Below are 26090 nucleotides of genomic sequence, written 5' to 3'. Positions count from 1 at the left end.
TACATATTTTTGTAACTTTGGCCATATCAATCTTTTAAATAGTGACCTTATGGCCAGTTTTTTACGGCATCAATAACGTGGCGTCATTAACGCCAGAGCCGCTTTAAACGGAACACAATTTTTATTGTAAAACACGCATTATCGCAATCGCATTCACTGTTCAAATGCAGTTAATTTCTCCAAGACACCAGTTTAACTGTTTACTGTTTTAAAAGATAATCAAAATTGAGATTATGCACAGTGAAACGAAATATAAGGGTTTTTGATTTATAAATTATAATAATAATCAATTTATTTGAAGTAACTGTGAAACTCACACATATTTGTCGTTAATAAAATCTTTTGGCCTTTTTTAAAATATCTTACTAAAGTATTTTCATTCACATATATTTGGCAAGAAAAGATTAAATAAGTGAGTTTTTTTTTTACATACAATTTGATCTCTTACAAAGAAAAAGTTTTATGTGACATAAAAAAAAATCGCAAAAAGTAGTTTACCAGTAAGTAAAAAAGTAGTTTTACCAGGTAGTTTCTGTCTATGAACTGAATCGTTTGTCAAAGTTAACTAAAATCAAGAAAAACCTGGTTTATAAGCGGTAGATAGTGATTGCGATTGTAACAGCGTGAGCGACAGGCAGTGCCGCCTCTGATCAGCCTTCGACCCGCGAGATCAATGAATAAGACGGTTTTTCATTTTTGAAAAATACAGCATTTTTGCTTCTGAACGAGATTTATATTTATTCTAAATAGGTACAGTTCGTTCATAAAATATTAATAAATTAAAAAATTATAAGCTTGACAGTCAAATCTGTGTAAACAGAAAACACATTTTTTGAGAGTGTTCCAAAAAAAAATTTTTTATATTATGCAGTCATATCATATAAGTCATTGTATTGTGGTGCGATACTTTAAGTAGAACTATTGTGATACCTACTACTTTAAAGAAAAGTAACCCAATGGACATTCATTTGCCCGATTTTATATTAATTTCTGACGGAATGCTGAGCCTGGGGAAATCATCAAGATACAGCAGGCTATTTTTTCAAGCTAATATAGCATAGTAGTAAGTTAGCAGGCTAGCAACTCTAGCCTCTTTTGTATACATAACTGTTTCTATTTCTGCTCATAATTCTAATATTAGCCGCAGGACGTCCACTGTTGGACATAGGCCTCCCCCATAGACCTCCAGTTGCTTCGGTTGGAAGCGGCCTGCATCCACCGTGAACCCGGGGCTTTATTTTCTGTAAATACGAAGCCAGAATTCTAGCTTCGCTATCCAAACTGGAAGAAGACTAAGCTCGTGTATCCCAGGCATTTGCTCTCAGCTTCCATAAGCCTGGCGATAATTAAAACACCAAAACAACTCTGCAACGGTTCCGTGTTTAATTCTAAAAAATATATACCATATTCGTGCTTTTGCACGCGCTTTTATTTTACACACAACATAACGAATGAGATGACAAACTTTACAGTTCCATTTTCAAACCTTAGCACCACCCCAGAGACAGACATCAAAATATATTAGGGGGTTTAGGCACTGACTTCCATTATGCCAGAACGCTGGCTGGCTGTGTCAAAGAAAACTACAGTTACATGAATCGCTTAACTTCGCGCTGTCATCGTTCATCCACCATTACCTCTCATATTTCGTTTTCTAGAATTTTTTTACCGTACAAAGGCAAAACCTACTAGACACTGGCAAAATTGTCCTCCAATGGACAGAGCCATATTTTTCTAAAAAACCAACCAACTTCAAACTCAGATAAATCGACTCTATGAGAGATAATTGAAAAAAAAAAGGTGATATAACGTTATACGATGATTTGAAAGGCAGTATTTTTTTATTATGGCTAAAGCGATCCTGTTCGGCAAATTCATTTTTTACAAAAAAATGTGGATTGGATTTACCTTCGAGTTTTGGATGATAGTCGAATTGATATATGGCAGATTACTGAAGTAATGATTTATTTGATAATTGACTACAATTGATACACCGATGCACACCGAGGCGGATAAATGTGCACTGACTCAAATGCTAATAATACAATGAAATTACACAATACAACGTGAAATGTGGTTTCCAGAGACCGACATCTTCATTAAATGTCATCATCAGACCTAAAGCCGTGGTGGCCTAGTGGTTTGACCTATCGCCTCTCAAGCAGAGGGTCGTGGGTTCAAACCCCGGCTCGTACCTCTGAGTTTTTCGAAATTCATGTTCATGTGCGGAATTACATTTGAAATTTACCACGAGCTATGCGGTGAAGGAAAACATCGTGAGGAAACCTGCACAAACCTGCGAAGCAATTCAATAGTGTGTGTGAAGTTCCCAATCCGCACTGGGCCCGCGTGGGAACTATGGCCCAAGCCCTCTTGTTCTGAGAGGAGGCCTGTGCCCAGCAGTGGGACGTATATAGGCTGGGATGATGATGATCAGACCTACGCGTCTGTTCCAGACGAATTTTGGCGTGTTGCCTGTGCACAACGTCTTTGGTGGCTGACCAGACCGATGCGAGAGCGACTGAACAGTCCACAGGCCAGACAAGAGAAGTCTGCGAATGTTGTTGCAGAACCGCCTTGGTGTCGTTTCTGTCTCTTGTCAGCAAGTGCCTTGTGCCGGGCTTCATCGCAATACTTACGACCCTCCAATACACGTCCGCGCCAATCTGTGCGTTTCTCCGCCAACTTTTCCCAGTCAAGGTGGTCAATTTTGAAGGCGGCCATATCTCGCTTAGCGCAGTCCTTAAATCTGAGCAAAGGTCTCCCGACGTTTCTCTTGGATATAATCAATTGCAATTTATCTATCTTTTAAAAAACTCAGTGTGGATTTGTATAATTTTGATTTAACAGACCTGGATTCTGGATTCTAGATTTAAAAAAAACTGTCAAAAAAAACTCCTTTCGCTGATTGGCTTGGATGGGCTTACCTACATTTGAAAAAAAAACTGTCATATGAATTTATCTGATTTTTATAAAATATTATGATTTTAACTGTATTTTTTTCAAAAACCTCACGGAATTATACTTAATCGATACAATTGTAACAAAACTAGTTTTTTTATCCTTTTCTTAATACGAAAATCTAAAAAAAAAAACAGAATTGGATTTACCCGAGATTGAAGTTAAGCGACTCATATTGTCTACAGATCAAGGACAAGAAAAAAAAAAGAAGAGAAGTCTTCATTTTGAAACAGTAGCAGTACAACAGATACGAGGCCGTAGTATAGTGTCTAACGCGCTGACGTTTGCTATCGCATTCACCAACTCTTTCTACCCTCGTCTCATACGGTTGGAAAGAAGTGGTGAAAATAATTGTGATTCCAAGAAAATAACGGCTCTGCTCTAACCACAGAATTCATAAATAAGAGGAATGGAAATACTAAGGTTATTTATCGTCGCTACTTTGAAAAAAGCTGGTATCTCGAAATCGATGATCATTCCGAGTGAACTTAATGAACATTGCTTTAATGATACGAGATTTTTTTCAAAGTAGTGACGATATATCACAGTTCATCGATGCAAAGCGTAATGAGAATTGAAATTGTCAACTTAGTGTCGAAGATTTCCGCCAGGCGGCGCTATCGTCCCGTTTCTAGCTTCAATTTCGTGGACGCGCACCAGTTTTTGTTTTTCATAATCACGAGTATTGTTTATTTTTATCAACAAAAAAGCCCCTTAATTGGGACAAAAATCAATTTATTTCATTTTGTGAAAAAAAGTCACTTGTGATTTTTTTTTCATACAGTTACCTGTCACAAAACGAACGCATAAAAATTATATGGAAAATAAAGAACTTTTTTTCTTTATAAAAATGAATAGATTTTGTGACGCTCAATATAAAAATAAAAAAATTTAAATAAAAAAATAGTATTTCAAATAAAGAATACCCGAATATATCATCAACATAACTTCATCGGTAAACATCCAGCCAGTGCAGCGTGCTTATAATGGAGGCCAGTGGATTTAAGGTATAATACTCGGTCAACTAAATGACAAAAATAGTGTATCCACTGTAAAGCCCGTATTGTCCAACGCGCAGGCGCTCGCTATCGCATTCATATCGCATCTCTTTCTATCTTCAGATTCATTTCGAACGCAGTAAATACATACGGACAGTAGTTTTCCGTTAGAACTTCTCTGATTCGGAATTCCGTATGATGGCCTGTGCCTCCAGAATTGAAATCAACGTATGTGTGTGATGCATTTACGGAATTCCGTTTCGGAATTTCGATTCGAAATCCGATTCGATTGGAATTCCGAGCGTATGTGGCGTGTATTTGTAATGTACTTTAGTCAGGAATATTGCCCAGATTGGTTGCCATGCATTTGGAAAATGTAGATCACTTCGCGTAAATACTTTATAAATTGGTAGACTATCTTCGGGTCAGTGCATGAAAATTGGAAGTTATGTTTAAAAATAAGTTTTTTGGTAAAAATTACATTTTTAATACAAGCTTTTATTTTGCTGACTGTATTGTCACCCACATGTACATTTGCATACCAAATTTCAAGTCGATGCCAATAACCGTTGAAAAATTCCTTTCTGTGGAGACGATCCTGGCCAGACTACCAGGATGTCACTACCAGATTATTGTATTATCACACAAGTTACATAAGTATACCAAATTTCAAGTCAATCCCACTACTAGAAGCTGGTCGAATTTAACTTGCAAGATTTGATTACAAACAGACAACGGGACAGGTGAAACTAAATAAGTTTGTAAAGTTAAGATTAAGATGCCTGTCAAAGCCTGGTGAAGAAATAATAAGATTCATTTATCGTCATTGAAAAGCGTATCTTTGTTAATCAATATTTTACCCTCATTATTTAGTTCATCGAGTATTATTCGTAGGCATTTTTCTAAAAAAAAAAATTCGTTTACTCTCTAATACTTAATATTAACATAAAAATCACTGCCCATAAAAAGGCATAATCCATTTCGGGAATTCATTTTACACGTTTTATTTTTACTTCATTTTTATTCAGTTTTATTCTCATCTTTTTTAGAAAAATGCCGCAATTACAATAAAAGCGACACCGCGTATATCACTAATGAATAATTATTTACAGTTGACTTGGTGACGATTATAAGGAATCCTTTATACCGAGCAATGCCGCCCGCATCTTGTATGTCCATTATCACATGTATTACCTGAAAAATTAAGAAATATCCAAAAAACGTTCAGCAAAAAGCTAAGAGCTTGAAATTTAATAAGGACGGGTTTTTGGAAACTCAACCCATAGGAGGTAAGAAAAGGATCTTGTTTTTATAGAAAATAGAACCCGTTGAAGCTATAAATGTAAAATTTAAAAGTTATAAATAAACAAAAAAAAATACATTAGCCTTTTTAAAAATCAACCCCTAAAGGGGTGAAAAATGTTCTTATGGAAAATCGAATTGAAGACGCTAAAGCTAGTTGTTAAAATACAGTTGATCTGGGCGGTTGTGTATACATCTAGCAGGTGGTGTATACACCTAGTTGGTTGTTTATACAACTAGCTGGTTGGATACACTTAGCTAGTTGTTTTTACATTTAGCAGGTTATGTATACACCTAGCTGTTTGTTTATAGACCTAGCTGGTCGTTTATACATTTAGCTAGTTGTTTATAACTTTGATAGTTTTATGTATACACTTAGTATATTTTTTTGTGTATACACCTAGCTGTTTATTTAAAAACTTAGCTGATTGTGTTTACACTTAGCTAGTCGTTTAAACATCAAGCTAATTGTTCATAGACTCAGCTTATTGAGTATTCACTTGTCTAGTTTTGTGTATACACCTAGGTGTTCTTTTATACAGTCAAGGGCAAAGATATCGACACGGCCAAAGTTGCAAAAATATGTATACACGGCCTTAATGTTAAGTGCATAAAGTCGTGTATACATATTGTTGTAAGTTTGGCCGTATCGATATGTTTGCCCTTGAGTGTACAGTAAGGTGGTTGGGTATATTGGGTACCTAGCTGGCGCGGCAGGCGGGCGAGTGCAGGTCGCGGTCGGCGCCGGCGAAGCTGATGTTGAGCAGCATGGCCTCGAACGGGTCGCTGCGCATGCGCCGCTGGTTCTCGTGCGCGGCCGAGCCCGCGTCCAGCACCACGCGGGGCTCCTCCACGCCGTCCTGACAATCACAGTACATTGCTTTGACTCACAATATTTTATAGTGAGAGAGAGAGAGAGAGAGAGAGAGAAACATTTATTTACACATATTCGATACACATAAAAATACATTCATCATCATCATCATCATCATCCCAGCCTATATACGTCCCACTGCTGGGCACAGGCCTCCTCTCAGAACAAGAGGGCTTGGGCCATAGTTCCCACGCGGGCCCAGTGCGCGCAGTGTAAAAATACATTAGACGGAAAAAATAAAAATAACATCGAATAGAATAAAGTGAGTCCCACTCAGCATAGTGTTACGGCAAGCCGCAGCGCTGTTTTTCAGTGGGACCCATTTAAAGACTAAAACATATAAAAACATACAACACACTATGACGACGCGAACGCCAGCGGAAGGAAGTTCGCAAAGAAACTTTCAATCTGGAAATAATGGCAACACTCGATCAGTTTAACCATTTTCGAAACAGTTAAACCTCAACAAGTAAGACCAGGATTGTAGTGTAATATTTACATTAATTTCAATAATAATGATATAGTGCACTGGCATACTTGCGGTTATGCCCGCGTAAACTTCTAGATCTGGCCCCTATTTTATAAAAGTTACAAGTGCTACAATTCTACATGATTTTCGTTTTTTTTTGTATGAGAAACTTACCAATTGTGTAAAAAAACCCATAACTTAACAATTATGTGAAAGAATTGTTAAGTTTTGGTTTTTTTTTTACATAATTGTTAAATTGAAATTTCGGGATTATACTAAATATCCATTGGATTTCTCAAATCCAATCATTTATTTATTTGAATGGATCCAAATCAGGGATCTTAAAATTTTCATTGCTAAGATCAAAGATATGAAATTTGGGCTGGATGTTTTTTTTATGCAACATTAATGAAACAATGTAGCTTTTAAGAAATCCAACGGATATTCCGATCCGATCTGATGCAAGCAGGACACGATGTCGCCGGGCGACCCTGTTGGGGGGCCCATACCTCGGGGCGGGGGCTCCAGAGCCGCACGCAGGGCTCGATGCCGCTGGTGGCCAGCAGACACGCTGCGGGGTGCAGCTGCACGCAGTTCACTATAGACTCGTCCCCGCGCAGGCAGCGGACGATGTTGCCGGTGCGGCGGCACCAAATGAACATGCTGCCGTCGTCAGAACTACGAATAACAAGCATTATTTACTGACTTTTTTTCCTCCTACCACTTTAAGGGCCTCCACTAAATCGCTCGCCCGTGCGGCGTACTTGTTTCGTGTCATCTTAAGGTACCCATTACACCGTACCGCACCATGACCGTTATAGGAAAGTGTCGGGCAAAAATATATTCTATGTATTGAAAAGTATGAGACTCACGTGCCATGCACGAAGGGTCGAAAACGGTGCCGATACACTTCTTATCCTCTAACGCCAAAGTAAATTTTTTGGTTACATTACGTTCCTATTACGTTTACGGTGTAGTGTGTACAGACCTTAATAGTGCAGAGCTGCGAAAGGCGGCTCTCTGCTCTATTGAAATCTATTGACACAGCACGCCGTGCAAGTTTAAAAAAAAATCTTCCTTCCTACCACGGTTATTCCTTTAGTTAAGAGGTACGCAACCTTAAAAATAAAATAAAGGTATCGTCTCACCCAGCAGCAATGAAGTTGGCGTCGGGCCCCAGGAAGCTGGCCTCCTTGATGTCGGTGGTGGTGTTGCAGTGTCCCAGGAACCGCTGCGAGTAATAAAGGTATCGTCTCACCCAGCAGCAATGAAGTTGGCGTCGGGCCCCAGGAAGCTGGCCTCCTTGATGTCGGTGGTGGTGTTGCAGTGTCCCAGGAACCGCTGCGAGTAATAAAGGTATCGTCTCACCCAGCAGCAATGAAGTTGGCGTCGGGCCCCAGGAAGCTGGCCTCCTTGATGTCGGTGGTGGTGTTGCAGTGTCCCAGGAACCGCTGCGAGTAATAAAGGTATCGTCTCACCCAGCAGCAATGAAGTTGGCGTCGGGCCCCAGGAAGCTGGCCTCCTTGATGTCGGTGGTGGTGTTGCAGTGTCCCAGGAACCGCTGCGAGTAATAAAGGTATCGTCTCACCCAGCAGCAATGAAGTTGGCGTCGGGCCCCAGGAAGCTGGCCTCCTTGATGTCGGTGGTGGTGTTGCAGTGTCCCAGGAACCGCTGCGAGTAATAAAGGTATCGTCTCACCCAGCAGCAATGAAGTTGGCGTCGGGCCCCAGGAAGCTGGCCTCCTTGATGTCGGTGGTGGTGTTGCAGTGTCCCAGGAACCGCTGCGAGTAATAAAGGTATCGTCTCACCAGCAGCAATGAAGTTGGCGTCGGGCCCCAGGAAGCTGGCCTCCTTGATGTCGGTGGTGGTGTTGCAGTGTCCCAGGAACCGCTGCGAGTAATAAAGGTATCGTCTCACCCAGCAGCAATGAAGTTGGCGTCGGGCCCAGGAAGCTGGCCTCCTTGATGTCGGTGGTGGTGTTGCAGTGTCCCAGGAACCGCTGCGAGTAATAAAGGTATCGTCTCACCCAGCAGCAATGAAGTTGGCGTCGGGCCCCAGGAAGCTGGCCTCCTTGATGTCGGTGGTGGTGTTGCAGTGTCCCAGGAACCGCTGCGAGTAATAAAGGTATCGTCTCACCCAGCAGCAATGAAGTTGGCGTCGGGCCCCAGGAAGCTGGCCTCCTTGATGTCGGTGGTGGTGTTGCAGTGTCCCAGGAACCGCTGCGAGTAATAAAGGTATCGTCTCACCCAGCAGCAATGAAGTTGGCGTCGGGCCCCAGGAAGCTGGCCTCCTTGATGTCGGTGGTGGTGTTGCAGTGTCCCAGGAACCGCTGCGAGTAATAAAGGTATCGTCTCACCCAGCAGCAATGAAGTTGGCGTCGGGCCCCAGGAAGCTGGCCTCCTTGATGTCGGTGGTGGTGTTGCAGTGTCCCAGGAACCGCTGCGAGTAGTCCACGGCCGCGGCGCGCAGCTGCCGTTCCAGCACGCTCGTCGGCTGGTTCTCTTCGGCCTCGCCCGGCGCTGCAATCAGTCCAATTACTGGAATTACTAGATTTTTGTATTGTGAAAAAATTGTTTTAGCTGTCGAGTTCATTGTTGATGTATACTTTTAACTCTTCTAAATGGTTCCAACGGAAGACCAGCGTCGGCCGCAAGTTTGACATCACGCTGAGTTGGGACCATTTCGTGACAATATTTGTCTTGATTTCCTTTTTTCTTTTTCTTTGTTTTGTAAAATGTCACGAATAAATGTTTTTCTTTCTTTCTATCAATCAAGTCTTCAAAGGGGGTCCATATCTGCTCGCATACTTATTGATAGTCCGAATGTAACGTTTGTCCGAATGATCGTTTGTCATAACTCTTTTTTCTCTGAATCCAATGATTGTTCAGAATTTTTATAAAACTAACCTAACCTATAGTTTTCTATAGCATGACCATTTAAAATTTTCAGAAAAATTTAAGCTTTCAGTGGCAAAAAAATTATAACAAACGATGATTCGGACAAAAATTACGGTATGACCAGCGAAGTTTTTTTTTTATTCGACTGGACGGAAAACGAGCAAGTGGGTCTCCTGATGGTAAGAGATCACCACCGCCCAACGACACCTGCAATACCAGGGGGATTGCAGATGCGTTGCCAACCTAGAGGCCTAAGATGGGATACCTCAAGTGTCAGTAATTTCACCGGTTGTCTTACACTCCATGCCGAAACACAACAGTGCAAGCACTGCTGCTTCACAGCAGGATTAGGAAGAGTATGCGAACTTTGGCGCTCCTCTTCAAAGGATATGAAATACAATCCTTGCCTTAGGAGCCCTTATATGACTGACTATGACATTACAATCTACCTAAGGTACAGTCAAAGAAACTAAATTGCACCTTTGAACTAAATCCATATCCATATCCATACTAATATTATAAATGCGAAAGTGTGTTTGTGTGTTTGTCCGTCTTTCACGCCGTAACGGAGAGACGGATCGACGTGATTTTTGGCATAGAGATAGTTTATGGGTCCGAGAGTGACATAGGCTACTTTTTAACCCGGAAAAATACACAGTTCCCGAGGGAACAGCGCGCGATAACCGAATACGACGCGGGCGGAGCTGCGGGCAAAAGCTAGTAGTGTTATACAGTTCATACAGTCGCCATCAAATATTTCGGAGTGGGCAAGGCGATCAAAAATATCGATACATGAACTCTAATACCTTAATAATAGAGTGCTAGTGCAGATATTTTTGACCACCTTGGCCACTCAGAAATATCTGATGCCGACTGTACATCTGCCAAGGAAATCATAGTGAAATTCAATATTTAAAGGTTCCTGGTACGCTATTCAGTTTCCTCGACTGTACAAATTTAAAGTGGCAACAAAAGAGAATATTTACTTACCCTCATCTGGCTGAGTGTCCACAGTGTCTAAAGCGACGTTGATGTCCTTTTGCAACAGGAACACCGCGTGGCTGGCGTTGTGGCGGGGAAATTTGTCCTAAAAAGCAACATTCACGTAATTAAGACCATTTGATAGATAATTATCAAAGCTTGGAAAGGGTCAGCTATTCTTATATTTTACCCAAAAGATTATTTTTTCAACATTTCATGTGCTAAGCGGAATAGGCCATCCGCCACGCGGAGCTCCGTCTTCTTTTGGTCATAGAATTAAATAAGACGAACCAGGAAATGAACAAGGAAACATGCTACTTAGACCACTTGCTTCTTAGACCACTTGCTACTTAGACCACTTGTTACTTATACCGGTTGCTTCGAAGACCACTTGCTACTTAAACCGATTGCTTCTTAGACCACTTGTTACTTAGACCGATTGCTTCTTAGACCACTTGCTACTTAGACCGATTGCTTCTTAGACCACTTGCTACTTAGACCGATTGCTTCTTAGACCACTTGCTACTTAAATCGATAGCTTCTTAGATCACTTGCTGCTTAGCCTGGTTGCTTCTTAGACCACTTTCAACTTAAACCGGTTGTTTCTTAGACCACTTGCTACTTTAACCGGTTGCTTTTTAAAACACTTGCTCAGCTACTAAGACCGGTTGCTTCTTAGAGCACTTGTTCCTTAGACCGGTTGCTTCTCTCATTACACGTACCTTAAAGTACAGCAAGCACTCGTGCGCCTCGCGGGCTCGCTTGAGATCCATGAGCCCCTTGGCGAGCCGGAAGTGCGACTTTACGTGCGTGGGGTCCAGCTTGATGGCGCGGTAGCAGTCTTTGATGGCGGCGTACGTGTCGCCAGACCTGACCGACAAGTTAACGTTACATGGTTTTTCTCAAAAATTACCGAGTTGATATTAGTAGATTATTGTCGTGGCCTGGAAGTAGACAATTGCTGGCTGAGTATGAGTATTAAACGGACGAGCTTGCGAGTCCGTTTAACTAATACGAAGCCAGCAATTGCTATTCCAGCCGAGACTAATATAAAGCTTTTCTCAAAAATGGTGAATAATTCTGAAATAGAATAAACTTTTTCTCAAAATATATTATAAAATTTAATTTTATTCCAATATTTTTCTTATGCTTTCCCGCCTTTTTTCATTAAAAATAAACTGTAGGTGTATTTTTCCATCGAAAACACCACAAGCTATTTCAGACCCAGTAGAAAAAGTCCGGAGTACCAACAAAATATCTGATACCGGCCATTAGACTTGGCTGTATACGACTTGTGCCAACATTTCCATGGCCTTTTTAACATCAAAAAAAAATTGTGACTTATTGTCGAGCTAGCGCGCCTGCAACCTTTTTAACTTTTTAATTTTTCGCTGACCATAAACTATGCACTTCACCTTCTGATATGTAAAGAATAATGTCAACTTTTACGGACATTTTTGAGAAAAATTCTTTACATATAAAAAGGTGAAGTGCATAGTTTAGGGTCAGCGAAAAATTAATAAGTTAAAAAACATTGCTGGCTCGCTAACTCGACAGCAATGTCGCATACAAATTTCATTATTGTCGAGTCTTAAACTTAAAAAAAATTAAAACGGCCATGGAAATGTTGGTACAAGTCGTATACAGCCAGCTCAAATGGCCAGTATCGATTGGTTGGAATTCCGGACTTATTTTATTGTGTCTAAAGCAGCTTGTAGTGTTTTCGGTGGAAAAGCACACCTGCAGTTTTTTTTTTATGAAAAAAGGCGGAAAAGCATGTTTTAATGTTGTAGCATAAAAATTTCATTGGAATAAAATTAAATGCCATAAGATATTTTGAGAAAAAGTCCATCGCAATAGTTTTATCCTTTAGCATTTTTGAGAAAAGCTTTATATTAGTCTCGGCTGGAATAGCAATTGGGATGAACCAAAAAAAATTACCTATAGTTTTTATCTTATTTTTGAAAAGGATATTTTAAGATACCATTTTCATTGATTTTGAATTTGGATGAGTATTTATTTTTTTATAATTTTTTTACGAAATACGCTGGATGACGTCACAGTGAGACAGCCACATTCCATTGCCTGGAAAAATTCAGGTCGTACATAACATAATCTGTGGCATTACAATTTGACAATAATTCAAGCACGGTTCAGGGTCCTAAATGAACCATGACAAATAGTTTTATTTTATTTCTCTTCTTTTAGCTTCGATTATTCCTTTGTTTATTTAATGGTGTGATAGTAAATAGATATCTTTTTAAAAATCTGATATTGAAATTCTTTTGTATTTACTTGTAACATAGTAATTTAATAATTTAATTTGTAAAAATACATTGTAAATACTCGTATACATTTCGGACTTTACGATAAATGACAACTGTTTAAGGCCAGTTGCGCATCATGTGATTAAAGTTCTATCTTTGTCACTCTTTACTATTATAAGCAGGACAGGAACATTTCAAACTGTCAATTTGCTTAAGAGTGTAGACCTGCTTTATAACTGCCTTTGTGACGAGATACTCCAGGGGTCAAATGAGGGTCATTACTTAAATTTTGTTTATTTAAATCAGTTTATCACATTTTTGGAATCTGATTTCTGAAAACGCTTCACGAAGCCTATTTCTCCAAATGGTTTTCGATTTATTATATGTTGTCAAAAATTGGGACATCCCAATTGGTGGCTTCGTATTAGTTAAACGGACCCGCAAACTCGTCCGTTTAATACTTATACTCAGCCAGCAATTGCCTACTTCCATGCCACGATAATAATCTACTAATGTTACCGTAGTTAAAATAACAAAAGCCGTATGCACTTCCACTGCGAATGGAGGACACTTCGCAGACTCAGTTTAACTTGCAGCGATTAACTTTATAGAAGTTCGTTGGAAGTACATCTATGCAGCCGATCGTTGTAAGTTAGGTTGCCTGTTCACTGGAGCGGGACGGAGCGAGAAAGTAATATGGAACGAAGTTTTCGCATAGCTTTCCCGTTCTTCTCCTTCATTGCGCGTCCTCACTCGGCTTCCTTTTTTAGTATGAATTTTTAAGCTAGTTACAAACTCCCCGTCCACTGAACTGAAGCGAAGATTTTTTTGCAATTCTATAGTTTCTTGTGGTACAGTCACCAGCATTAATATCTGCCACAGCGGAGCGTGCAAAAATATCTGGCACGTCCTTCCGGCCCTAGAAATAGTCGTATCAGATATTTATGCACGCTTGTTGTGTCAGATATTGGTGCTGGTGACTGTACGGAACCCTAAAAAGTAAAGGTTACTGACCAGCCTCGTCGCATGAGCGCCGCGGCCCTGTTGGAGTACAGTATGGCGGTGTGCGGGCTCTCTCCCAGCGCCGCGTTGTACAACTCCACGGCCGCCGCGTAATTAGCTTTGTTCACTTGCTCGTTCGCCTGAAACAATTGGGTAGTTTTTGGGTAAAAATAGTACATTACTACAGAGGCCGGGAAGTAAGGGATTGTAAGATCTCACGCGTGCATAAGGAATTTTTTGGGTGTATCAAAAAAAAGGGGGGTTGTGATCTGAATGCATACCGAATATTAATATGAACTCATTGACAAATAACAATCGAATCAAACTTAAAAAACAACTTAGGAAAAAATAACCTAACCAACAGAAAGTTGGAAAACCCCCGACTTAGTTGAACGGCTGAACTGATTTTGATGAAACATGTCTAAGGACCATCGCTAGTAACCCTGCTTTCAATTTAAAAAAACCGTCAAACCGGTCCACCCGTTTAAGAGCTACTGTGCCACAGACAGACACACATAGCGGTCAAACTTATAACACCCCTGCGGCCCAGTTTTTGCGTGCGTCGGGGGCGTTTTTTTCATTGCTTTTTCTTAACTCCAGAAAAGAAACTTTTTTTAGAACACTATTCTGGGGACAGGCGTTAGCGTTACTGGCTTCGTCTAAACTTTACTTATATCGAGCCTGCTAGCACCAAGCTAGTTACCCGGTCCTTCAGTATTTTGACGTGGGGCGGCAGCGGCGGCTGGGCGGGCGGCGGCGGCGCGGCGGGCGGCGGCGCGGCCGTGCGGTGCGCGTGATTGTGCTGGATTATGAAACTCTCCACCAGCACCGGCCGACGACCGCTGTTCACGTCGAACAAGTATATCTGCAGAAATAGTTGTTTGTTTAGTGTTTATCAATCAGTCAATCATTTGCTCAAACATTATGAACCAAGATCCAATTTTGTCAGGCGTCTGTTTAAACATATTTTAGGGCTGTCTGGCAGGGAGTTGCAACCCTACAAAGTGTCTGGCAATAAAGGCAGTGATTTCTAATATCATTCCGAACAAAATATATAAAAATCGAATTTTATACACGGGTAAAAAGGATTTCTTCAAAGAAGACAGCAATATATTTACTTAGGCTAATGCAATATTTTTAAAACAAAAAAACTGCTTATCTATTTCTAACACAATTTTTTTCTCAATTCTATTCAATTCAATCCATATGGATTTAGCTTGAATTAAGAAATTTTAATCTTCTTGGATCAAATTTAAATTATCTCAAATCAATGACTTGTTACTTCGATAGAGATCTATCATTTGCTCGTGTTCTCTAAGAAATAAAAAAAGTTTTCATATGAAGAAGAAATTTATCACACTGTATAAATAGCGGTTTCTTAATTGAAACAACCTGTTTTCTTGGATGAAATTTATTTCTCTTGCAACAAATAGATAGATAGATAGATAAAAAAACTTTATTCACAAACATGCCATGACAATTCTACATAAACAAACGATTCAAATTGTTACATATTTAAATTTGCCCTCCAGTCGAATAAAAAAAAAAAAAAATTAAGTTGTCACGGCACAGCATTGCTGTCACAGCGCTGATATTCTGTCGGAACCAGTAGGAGTTGACGCACTCAGTCACATACAATTTTTACTCAAAGTTACTATAATGTATAATTTAAGGTTTAACAAACAAACATAACAGATATTCTTTGAATATAGGTACCTAATACAAGCAAAAAGAAATGAAAAATTTTTAAGAAGATTTTCTGCTATTACTAAGAAAATATTCTCTTGCGTCCATAGGGAGAGAATCATTTTCTTGGAGTTAAATCTGTCTTAACGCAAATTAGTTTTTGTTTTATTTCAAGAAATCTGTTTTAACCGTGTAGTATGACGAAACTGAGGTGAAATTTCATAAAATTATGACGTTTGATACCGTCGGTGATACTGAAATACCGCGTAACTAGCATTTTCCGTAAGGTATATTTTTCACTGTACTAACAGTACTGACATGTTACTGTTCTGACAGGGAAAGTTATACCTTAAGCACTCAATATCCAAATTTCATAGATGGGGATCGATTGTTAGAGCAAGCAAACGCAAGTACACACATACAAATTGCATTGTAGTTACATTGCTGTGTTTTTAATTGATCTATTCAAACTCGCTTCCTTCTCTGATCGCGCAATGTAATACAACTTGCACCATTTTTCTTGCAAGTCTAGACTAGGCTTTGTTAAGGGCGGCAACATACATTCGGAATTACTTTACATACGTTATTTTAATTCTGTACGCACAGGCCACCATACGGAATACCGAATACGGTATTCGACTATTATGTATATGTTTTTTAAATTAAAACTTCGCAATGCCTGTTATCGAATAGAGAAACAATTTTTAAGCTACCTTTACAAATAACAAAGTTATAAAGGTTTGAAATTCAAGATTAGACAGAGAAAGACATACTGGCATGTGACGTCACACGCCAGTACCGCCATACTTGCTGCATAGAGAAAAGCGTTTGAGAAAGAGTCAGGTATATAGATTTTTCAAAAAATCACTATAAATCCAATTTTCAACCGATTTCAGTTTTCTCTACGCTAAACACTGTCTGTGCATCTATATTTTCATAATAATATTAAGATATGGCAAATTCAGGAGTTGTCAAATACCGTATTCTAAAATACTTCGGACGGAAAACTACCGTTTGTATGTGGTAAGGTCCATAGATTTGTATGGATTTACTGCGTTCGGAATACCGAATGTATATTACCTTACACGCTAGTTAGTATACCTGTTCGGAGCCGAGATTGACGAGGAGCTCCGTGCCGTCGTGGCTGAACGCGACGTACGTCGTCGCCTTCTTGGGGAAGTTGTGCTCGTTAGGCTCGATGGACAAGTGCCCTGCAAACGTACACAAACACATCACAAAGTTTTCTTTATAAGTTTTTGGTAAAAAAATAATTTTTAATACAAGCTTTTTTGCTGACTGTACTTTTTGTCGACTGTAAGAAAGAAAGAAAGAAAGAAAGAAAATATTTATTCGTGACAAACATGAGAACAATGGATAAAAAAAAATAAGTTATGCATGTCACGAAATGGTCCCAAATCAGCAATCTGTCGGTCTTGCGAACGGCGCTGGTCTTCCTTTGAGACCATCTGGTCATCATACATTAAAAAAAAAACAACTTGTACACAACTTGTAAACAACTGTACTTGCATTGTCACCCAAACTACATTTGCATACCAAATTTCAAGTCGATGCCATTAACCGTTGAAGAGTTCCGTCCTGCGGAGAAGATTCTGGCCGGACTAGAAGCCAGTTTGATATTAGTGTCATGTTTGGGATTGTCGTAACTAAATGTGCAAATCTCGAGCAAGACAATGGCGCCATCTAGCGGTTTTTTTACAAGCTTTTATTTAGTTTCACCTATCCCGTTGTCTGGCAAATTTGGCACATTTATGTAAATCGTGGGTTCAAACCCCGGCTCGCAGTTTTTCGAAATTCATGTGCAGAATTACATTTCATATTTACCACTAGCTTTGCGGTGAAGGAAAACATCGTGAGGAAACCTGCACAACCTGCGAAGCAATTCAATGGTGCGTTTGAAGTTCCCAATCCGCACTGGGCCCGCGTGGGAACTATGGCCCAAGCCCTCTTGTTTTGAGAGGAGGCCTGTGCCCAGCGGTGGGACGTATATAGGCTGGGATGGATAATAATGTGGTAGTGAGATCCTTCTCGCAGCGCACCGTCTGCCGCTCCCACGACACGCGCGACCCCGGCCCAGTAGGGGGGCGGGGCTTGGGGCGTTACCTGGCGCGAAGTAGGTGACGGCGGCGCGCGGGATGTTGTGGTCGGGGTCGCCGGCGCCGGCGCGCGCGCAGCGCACCGTCTGCCGCTCCCACGACACGCGCGACCCCGGCCCAGTAGGGGGGCGGGGCTTGGGGCGTTACCTGGCGCGAAGTAGGTGACGGCGGCGCGCGGGATGTTGTGGTCGGGGTCGCCGGCGCCGGCGCGCGCGCAGCGCACCGTCTGCCGCTCCCACGACACGCGCGACCCCGCCCAGTAGGGGGCGGGGCTTGGGGCGTTACCTGGCGCGAAGTAGGTGACGGCGGCGCGCGGGATGTTGTGGTCGGGGTCGCCGGCGCCGGCGCGCGCGCAGCGCACCGTCTGCCGCTCCACGACACGCGCGACCCCGGCCCAGTAGGGGGCGGGGCTGGGGCGTTACCTGGCGCGAAGTAGGTGACGGCGGCGCGCGGGATGTTGTGGTCGGGGTCGCCGGCGCCGGCGCGCGCGCAGCGCACCGTCTGCCGCTCCCACGACACGCGCGACCCCGGCCCAGTAGGGGGCGGGGCTTGGGCGTTACCTGGCGCGAAGTAGGTGACGGCGGCGCGCGGGATGTTGTGGTCGGGGTCGCCGGCGCCGGCGCGCGCGCAGCGCACCGTCTGCCGCTCCCACGACACGCGCGACCCCGGCCCAGTAGGGGGGCGGCGCTTGGGGCGTTACCTGGCGCGAAGTAGGTGACGGCGGCGCGCGGGATGTTGTGGTCGGGGTCGCCGGCGCCGGCGCGCGCGCAGCGCACCGTCTGCCGCTCCCACGACACGCGCGACCCCGGCACCACTACCTGCAGCCCCCGTACACACATACTGTACCCGCACTATAGCGCTAGGCCGCACTACGGCCAAACCGCTGCGGTTTTTTTCCGCGGACTTTGTGAATCAAGTAAACTATACTCTTATTTATTAACATGGAAAATACGGATGCACAGAAAAAAACCAGAAAAATAAGACCAGCGCTGGGAATCGAACCCAGGTCCCCGGCATTCCCTGCACCATGTGGTGTGGTGTGGTGAGATATGTATCTCAGCTTGTTTGTTTCCTATTTAGTCACGGGTCAAGGGTAGTGTAGTGTAGTGGTGTTTAGCATAGATGTCGCTAGTGTCGCTTAGTATCTTGATTTAAATAAATCCATACTAATATTATAAATGCGAAAGTGTGTTTGTCCGTCTTTCACGCCGTAACGGAGCGACGGATCGACGTGATTTTTGGCATAGAGATAGTTTATGGCCCCGAGAGTGACATAGGCTACTTTTGACCCAGAAAAAATGCACAGTTGCCGAGGGAACAGCGCGCGATAACCGAATACCACGCGGGCGGAGCCGCGGGCAAAAGCTAGTAGAGTATAATGCAAGCGGTCACATGACGGTTTTAAGTTTACTTGATTTAAAAGACACGCGGTTAAAAACCGCGGCGGTTTAGCCGCAGTGCGGCCTCGATACAGGGTGTTAAGATCGAATGCCACATGAATGACAACTACCTAAAATACTGGAAATAGCACAGTCTGTGTAAAGGAGACTTTATTTTTTCTTTTATTTTTAAAAACAATAAGGGGCTGTTTCACCATCCATTGATTAGTGTTAAAAGTGACGGTTAAATGTGATGCCGTCTCTATTTGTTTTGTTCGAATAGACGGAGACGGCATCACATTTAACCGTCACTTAACACTAATCAATGGATGGTGAAACAGCCCCTAAATTTTGCATTTGTGGATTTTTGAGAGGTCGCTTGTTTCAGTCAGAACTCGAACCGGTGAAATGCGACAAAAAATAACATGTCGTACTCATATTCTATGATGCAGATCGAAATTCGAAAGGGTTACAGATTTATTTATATCTAAATCACAAACGCAATCAAAATAATGGAAGGCCATGAAAACTAACTATCACCATGAAAGACCCTTGCGATCTTTTTGTCGCATTTAACCGGTTCGAGTCCCAGTTAAGACAGACGATTTTTTAAAAATCCTTGAATAAAGTAATGTATTGTTTTCTAAAATAAAAGTAAGCCTCCATTGCGTACAATTTGCTATTTCTAATATTTAAAGTAGCTGCTGTGCATACCTACGACGGGTAAAAACAAAATGAACAGGTTAGTTTTAATTGTACATATTAGTGATTTTTGTAAATTAATTTAATTTGTAGTTTTCAATGAATATTCAAAGAAGCAATACAAATCAGTATATTTCACCCAATAGTGAAGCTCGTTTCTCGTTTGCTCAATAAAAAAAAACAATGCTTGTTACTATGATGCTGCGCAAAGGTTCCACATTATAAATAAATAAATATCACGGGACAATTCACACCAATTGACCTAGTCCCAAAATAAGCTTAGCAAAACTTGTGTTATGGGTACTAAGCAACGGATAAATATAATTATATAGATAGATACATACTTAAATACATAGTAAACACCCAAGACCCGAGAACAAACATTCGTATTTTTCATACAAATATCTGCCCCGACACGGGAATCGAACCCGGGACCTCAAGCTTCGTAGTCAGGTTCTCTAACCACTAGGCCATCTGGTCGTCTCAAAACATTGGATCACATTTTGAAGGATTCCATAGTACATTATAGCAAACTTACTTGCAGCTTGCTAAGCTTGATCATCCGTGTGTCATACAGCCGCACATACAGATCGTTCGCGCCGACGGCGAGCTGATACGGGCGGCGCGGGTTCACCGCCACGCACTTGGCCTCCGCGTAGCGGCCCAGGTGGTTCAGCAGATTCACCAGCACGTTGGCCGAGCTGCAGCGGTGCGCCGTGCGTAAGTCGTGCTGCCTGTGAATAGGTTGCTATGTCTGGTACATCAACGTCATATAGGTACCTAGTGCCACGAGAGTTGAAGTGAATGATTACACACACGTCATGAAGAACTCAAGTCAAAGTCAATATCTTTATTAGGCTATAACAAGCACTTGTGAATGTCAAAAAAAATCTACCACCGGTTCGGAAAAACCTCTGCTGAGAAGAATCCGGCAAGAAACTCAACGAGGTATATTTTTTTAAACAGATTTACAATATTATTAAATGATATCTATTTAACACAACTTTATTTTTAACACAGTAGGTTCGCTATTCGAAGGGATCGTTAATGCGGATCGGAATTATTTCCAAATATCCCTGTCCATAATATAATCATTAACTTTATAACACGCCTTTGATATTAACGTCTTCTTTTGTATCCGTTTCACTTGTAATATTTTTTGGAATTTTATTATAAAAACGCAATTTCTCAGAAACGACTTTTTGGTTTTAGCCAGTCTGTAAGATGGAACTTTAAGCTTCCCTGTGTTTCTAGTAGCCTTTGGATTATCGACGTTAGTGGGAAAATCACATATGTTCTTCCTAACATACATGATTATTCCAAAAACATAAAGCGACGGCAGGGTTAGGATACCTGTTTCACAACTGATTGCACAAAAGGTGAATGAAATAAATGAATGAGTCGTCATCCCAGCCTATATACGTCCCACTGCTGGGCACAGGCCTCCTCTCAGAACAAGAGGGCTTGGGCCGTTGTTCCCACGCGGGCCCAGTGCGGATTGGGAACTTCACACGCACCATTGAATTGCTTCGCAGGTTTGTACAGGTTTCCTCACGATGTTTTCCTTCACCGCAAAGCTCGTGGTAAATTTCAAATGTAATTCCGCACATGAATTTCGAAAAACTCAAGAGGTGCGAGCCGGGGTTTGAACCACCGACCCTCTGCTTGAGAGGCGATAGGTCAAACCACTAGGCCACCACGGCTTATAGAATGAGTGAATGTCATTATCTCGCTGTCATAACATGACATGTACTAATCGATGTAAAACTGGTGAGAAATTTCAGTCAGTGGCATGAGCCGGGATTTGAACCCAGGACGTGTCACTCACAGTATGAGGCCGTCCTCTCCGGCGGACCATATGAGGTGCGGGTTGTGCGGCGCGACGGCCAGCCGCTTGACGCGGCCGCAGTGGCACGAGCACTCCAGCAGCGGCGCGCCGCCGCACACGCTGCGCGCGCGCACCGTGCCGTCCGCCGCACACGTCGCCACCAGCTCCGGGGACAGGAACTAAGGGAGGCAATACACTCGATCATTACGTTCCACTTAACGTCCGCAACGCCCACGACCGCTGAAATGAGGGCTATCGTTATTTGTCTCACTAGATGGCGCACTGTTGCGTGAGGTTTTTAAGTGTGGCTTTCAGAGTCTGTTATTACGGGCGTTAAAACAAAGTTTAGATTAAAATCATATTTAAAACACCTTAAAACCGTACCATCAAAATATCCAGCAACCACAGTGTTGCTTAGTCCCGTTTTGTTCGGAAAAAAAGGGAGGACAAAAGTTTTCGAAAGACAAAACTGTCTCAAAACACAGACATTAATTGCCCCGTAACGCATAATTGCCATAATTAATTTCAGGTTATGCAAAATATTCACAAAAAAAATCTTATTATAAATAAACCCGCGTAGCTCACCCAAAAACTATGAGATTTGACATTTCGGAGACCTCACGCTACACTAGCGCCTCTAGCGGCGAATTCATTCGCGATAGCCCTCATTGCCATTCCACTAACGTAAAACGGGCGTTGTAGACGAATGTTATAAGTGGAACGCACGTCTTGAGCGCTGTATGCTCGCAATATGGCGGCATGGTAGAATAGAAACGTGCTGTGAGAGTTGTAAATAAATATTTCACATAGATTGGAGAAAAACATAATTCAACATGGTTTCCCGTGAATTTATAGTTGCGTTTATGACAAAATGAATGAGAGGCAAGTCTCGGAAAGTTCAAGTTCTGATGACACGTCGCCCATCTGTCATTGTGAAAACCCACTCTGATCCACCAATATTCTGTGGGCGATGTGGGCGCGACGCATGATCGCTAGCGTCGACCACGGGCCTTAAGTGGAACGATATAGAGGATGTTACAAGATCGAAAATACAAACTGAGACATGGATGCACAGAAAAACCAGAAAAAGAGACCTGCACTGGGAATCGAACCCAGGTCCTCAGCAATCCGTGCTGCGTGCTATAACCCCTACACCACTGCTGAACAGGAATCTAGACACGAATTTTTCCTATGCATACATATCATATCATATCTCGGGTTGCTTATTTCTACTTAAGCAGCAGCACCAGCGACATCTATGTTTCGTCGAGAGACGTCACATTCTTTCGGAACTAACCGCTCACCCAGACAAGAGATGTCGCTACTAAGCAATCAAATTATGATTGTTTTTTTGGAGTCTTTTTGTATTTTTTATTTCAACTCCAAATTTGTTACTTTTGCGGGTATCCCGTGAAACCATATCGAAAATACAAACTAAGACATGAATGCACAGAAAAATCAGAAAAAGAGCACTGGGACGAAATATAGATGTCGCTAGTGCTGCTGCTTAAGTAGCATATTAGAAATTAGCAACCTGAGATATGTATGCATAGGAAACATTCGTGTCTAGCACGCAGCACGGATTGCTGAGGACCTGGGTTCGATTCCCAGTGCTGGTCTCTTTTTCTGGTTCAAAAAGACTCCAAAAACCCAATCATAATGGTGTTACAAGAGTTGCCAACCTCAAGACCTACCCTGGAATTGACCCACCCAATGCACGCTTATGCTCTGTATCATTCCACCTACGGCCCGTGGTCGTCACGAGCGATCTTTCAACGTCATATGACGTCACTGTCCGCAACCACACCGCCTGCTCCGCCCACATAATATTAGTGGGTCAGTGAGCTGTCACGTGGCGGGAATTCGAAAGAGATGACAGATGTGAGAGATGTCATCTGAACTTGATGAACTTTCCAAATCATTATTATTTGTTTTATCAAAAACGCAACCATAAATTCAAACGAATCCATGTGGAATTAAATTTGACTCCAATCCATGCCACATAATTACATATTGATTTATCATTTTTATGGGTATCAACTGGCAAAGAGAATAAAATCCTAACATATCAACAACAGTTTTAGGAAAATCTACATTGTGAGTACGTAAGTAGAGATGGAACATTGCTAGAGATGTCACATTAGAAATCCAATAGAAACACATCTTACTCTATATTTTTCTGAACATGCCGGATGTGTGGTGTCAATATATGTTTATTAAGAATATTAATCAAGCATTCATGTTGTGCCTTTGGAAAGAGAGAGACTTTAATTTGCATAAACAAATGTCAACAATTCGGAGAAATTTAGGGTAGACATTACAATAAACATATTAGTCATAGGATGACTTGCAAATTGAGATTGATATATTAACGTCACTATGTAAAGTACAATTCAATAGAATCTGTCAATTTTCTACATATTTAAGACACCCTATCGTGGGCACACTTGATTATATATGTCCCTGTTGTTGCAATTATCATCTATAAGGAATCAAAAAAGAATAATAGTCCCATCACAAAGCCTTAGGCAACCCGGTGTTTATATTAGTAGGCTGGAAGTGTCTACAGGATTGTCAGATTCTATTGAATTGGAGTTTAGGTTTCACTTTTATTCTTCTTAACACAGAAATTAAATGAGCTAGTGCTGTGGTAATTGTAAATGTTTGTGTATCTATTTTTGACAGATTTCATTTCTTCTTATGGATGAAAGAAAGAATATTTTTGTTTGGAAGTGGATCAGAGGATTACTATGATTAGGGCTATACTGTGGGTTTAAAACATGCAACTTTTTAATAACATCTTTATTAAGGATAGTTGATAGTTTTTCAACATTAACCCCCTATGTCAGCACTCATTGTTTAATAATAATATTATGTGCCTGTTGTCTGTGATGCTGTCCCTGTTTGTTTTGTCTGATTAAACATGTCTGATTTATTTATCTGTCACATATAATTTATCAATGAGTGGAGAACCATATAACTGAAATTTTGACAGTGTACAATCAAATCATACTTAGAATAACTTTTAAATAGCATTATGGGGGCTTTTTTAGGCATATCTCTTAAACAGGGTTTTCTTTATAATACCTTTTATTTATAATCAATATCATTTTGTACAGTTTCAATCAAGTTGTCCTATAACACTATAGTATTAATTAGATAATGTTGTCTATAACATTTATAAATGCACTATGTTATACATCTAAAAATAGATAATGAGATTTAAATAAGTAGTCAAATTGTTCATCATAATAGAGTCTTCAATAGTTTCCATGGAGCTATATTTTTCTAAAAATTGTATTGAATTGAGTCATAATAGAGTACTTAGCAAACTGCTATAATAATAAATGGTAATATATATCTATTCTTAATTGAATCTACAATTAAAAGTGACAAGTTGAGTTGAGGTCAATCAAGGTAAATTTTGTATGGTATGAGCCATAGTGATACCACTTCATTATCTATTGATATAGGTAACCTGTTTAAAAAATAAATTAAAAATTGAATTTTGATTTTGTAAATGCAATTATTTTAGAAACAATAATAAAGATAATAAGCAATCATTTTAGTTTTTAACATTGAAATATATCGCAACAAAAAATGGCAAATGGGAGCATGTCAACGTTCAAATAATAAATAGATTAAGGGGCTGTTTCACCATCCATTGATTAGTGTTAAGTGACGGTTAAATGTGATGCCGTCTCTATTTGTTTTGTTCGAATAGACAGAGACGGCATCACATTTAACCGGCACTTAACACTAATCAGTGGATGGTGAAACAGCCCCTAAGTATAACAAATAAAAACAACACAACAAAATAATAATTGATCAGCACAAAGCAGATTCATTTTTGTTCAATAATATATGCTAATTAGTCACTATGAAAAAGCATTGTTTTGATTAACATTTGTGTAGGTATATCTATAAGTCTTCCATAATCTAGATATAGGAGCCTTATTGCTTACCTTCACTGAAAATATGTTTCCTGTGTGCCCAGTTGCAATGTTATGAAGCTGTTTGTATCGGTACGGGTCCCAGAGTATAACATGGAGATCGTCAGAAGCCGATGCCAACACACTGCGTTAAAAGTGTTTAATGTTAGATATTTAGGTCACATAAATTGTTTTTTTAGTATTATGTGGGTGTAAAATTACTTACGATCCATCATGGTTCCATTCCAGGCAGTTCACGCAGCCCATATGGCCGTTCAGCTCAGTCTCCAGGCCTAATCTGTCGATCATACTGCGCGTCACCGTTAGACGGTTCTGGAACTGCCGATCCACGTACCCTTGCTCCCGTGCCGCCATCAGACCCACTGTCCCCTTGGCCCAAGCGGGTTCCTCTCTCCTACCCATGGCTGCCGGATTCACACTCATTAAGTCTGATAAATCATCACAATCAGACATTTAACACTAACTAACTGCGGCTCGATCTATTTATAGTGCAATCTGTTTTAACCCTCATCTCTCGAATTCTTACAACAAACGTGGAACAAAAAATCACTTTCGAATACTATTTTCAAATAAACAAATTGCGGGACAAAAGCTTTTTATAATGAAGAGATAATTTCTATAGAAAATAAAAGCGAACTGTCAAACAGCTGTCGTCAATTGCCAGCCATTGAAAACTA

General features: G+C 41.1%; 1 protein-coding gene across 1 annotated transcript; it reads right to left on the bottom strand.

The window, feature by feature from the left end:
- Positions 1-1360: 1360 nt before the first annotated feature.
- Positions 1361-26090, bottom strand: adp (WD and tetratricopeptide repeats 1). The gene is made up of 14 exons (XM_074099307.1): positions 25619-26090; positions 25426-25537; positions 21461-21639; positions 20171-20366; positions 18252-18369; positions 16539-16648; positions 14455-14616; positions 13764-13891; positions 11205-11352; positions 10492-10588; positions 8961-9123; positions 7114-7282; positions 5963-6121; positions 1361-5153 (listed from the first exon to the last, which is right to left on the bottom strand). The coding sequence occupies exons 1-13, from the start codon at positions 25864-25866 to the stop codon at positions 5963-5965; spliced, it is 1989 nt and encodes a 662-aa protein (XP_073955408.1). The 5' UTR covers positions 25867-26090; the 3' UTR covers positions 1361-5153.

The sequence above is a fragment of the Choristoneura fumiferana genome, chromosome 16, assembly GCF_025370935.1.
Source record: "Choristoneura fumiferana chromosome 16, NRCan_CFum_1, whole genome shotgun sequence".
Taxonomy (NCBI): domain Eukaryota; kingdom Metazoa; phylum Arthropoda; class Insecta; order Lepidoptera; family Tortricidae; genus Choristoneura; species Choristoneura fumiferana.
Note: the sequence above shows the minus strand (reverse complement) of the source record. Positions and strands in the feature narration are given on the sequence as shown.

Coding starts and splice junctions, on each gene's coding strand:
- adp (XM_074099307.1), bottom strand. CDS start 25,866: ATGTCTGATTGTGATGATTTATCAGACTTAATGAGTGTGAATCCGGCA. Junction 9,124..10,491: donor GGACACTCAGCCAGATGAGG/GTAAGTAAATAT, acceptor GACTGATTGCAG/CGCCGGGCGAGGCCGAAGAG. Junction 7,283..8,960: donor GCCAACTTCATTGCTGCTGG/GTGAGACGATAC, acceptor TGTTATTCGTAG/TTCTGACGACGGCAGCATGT.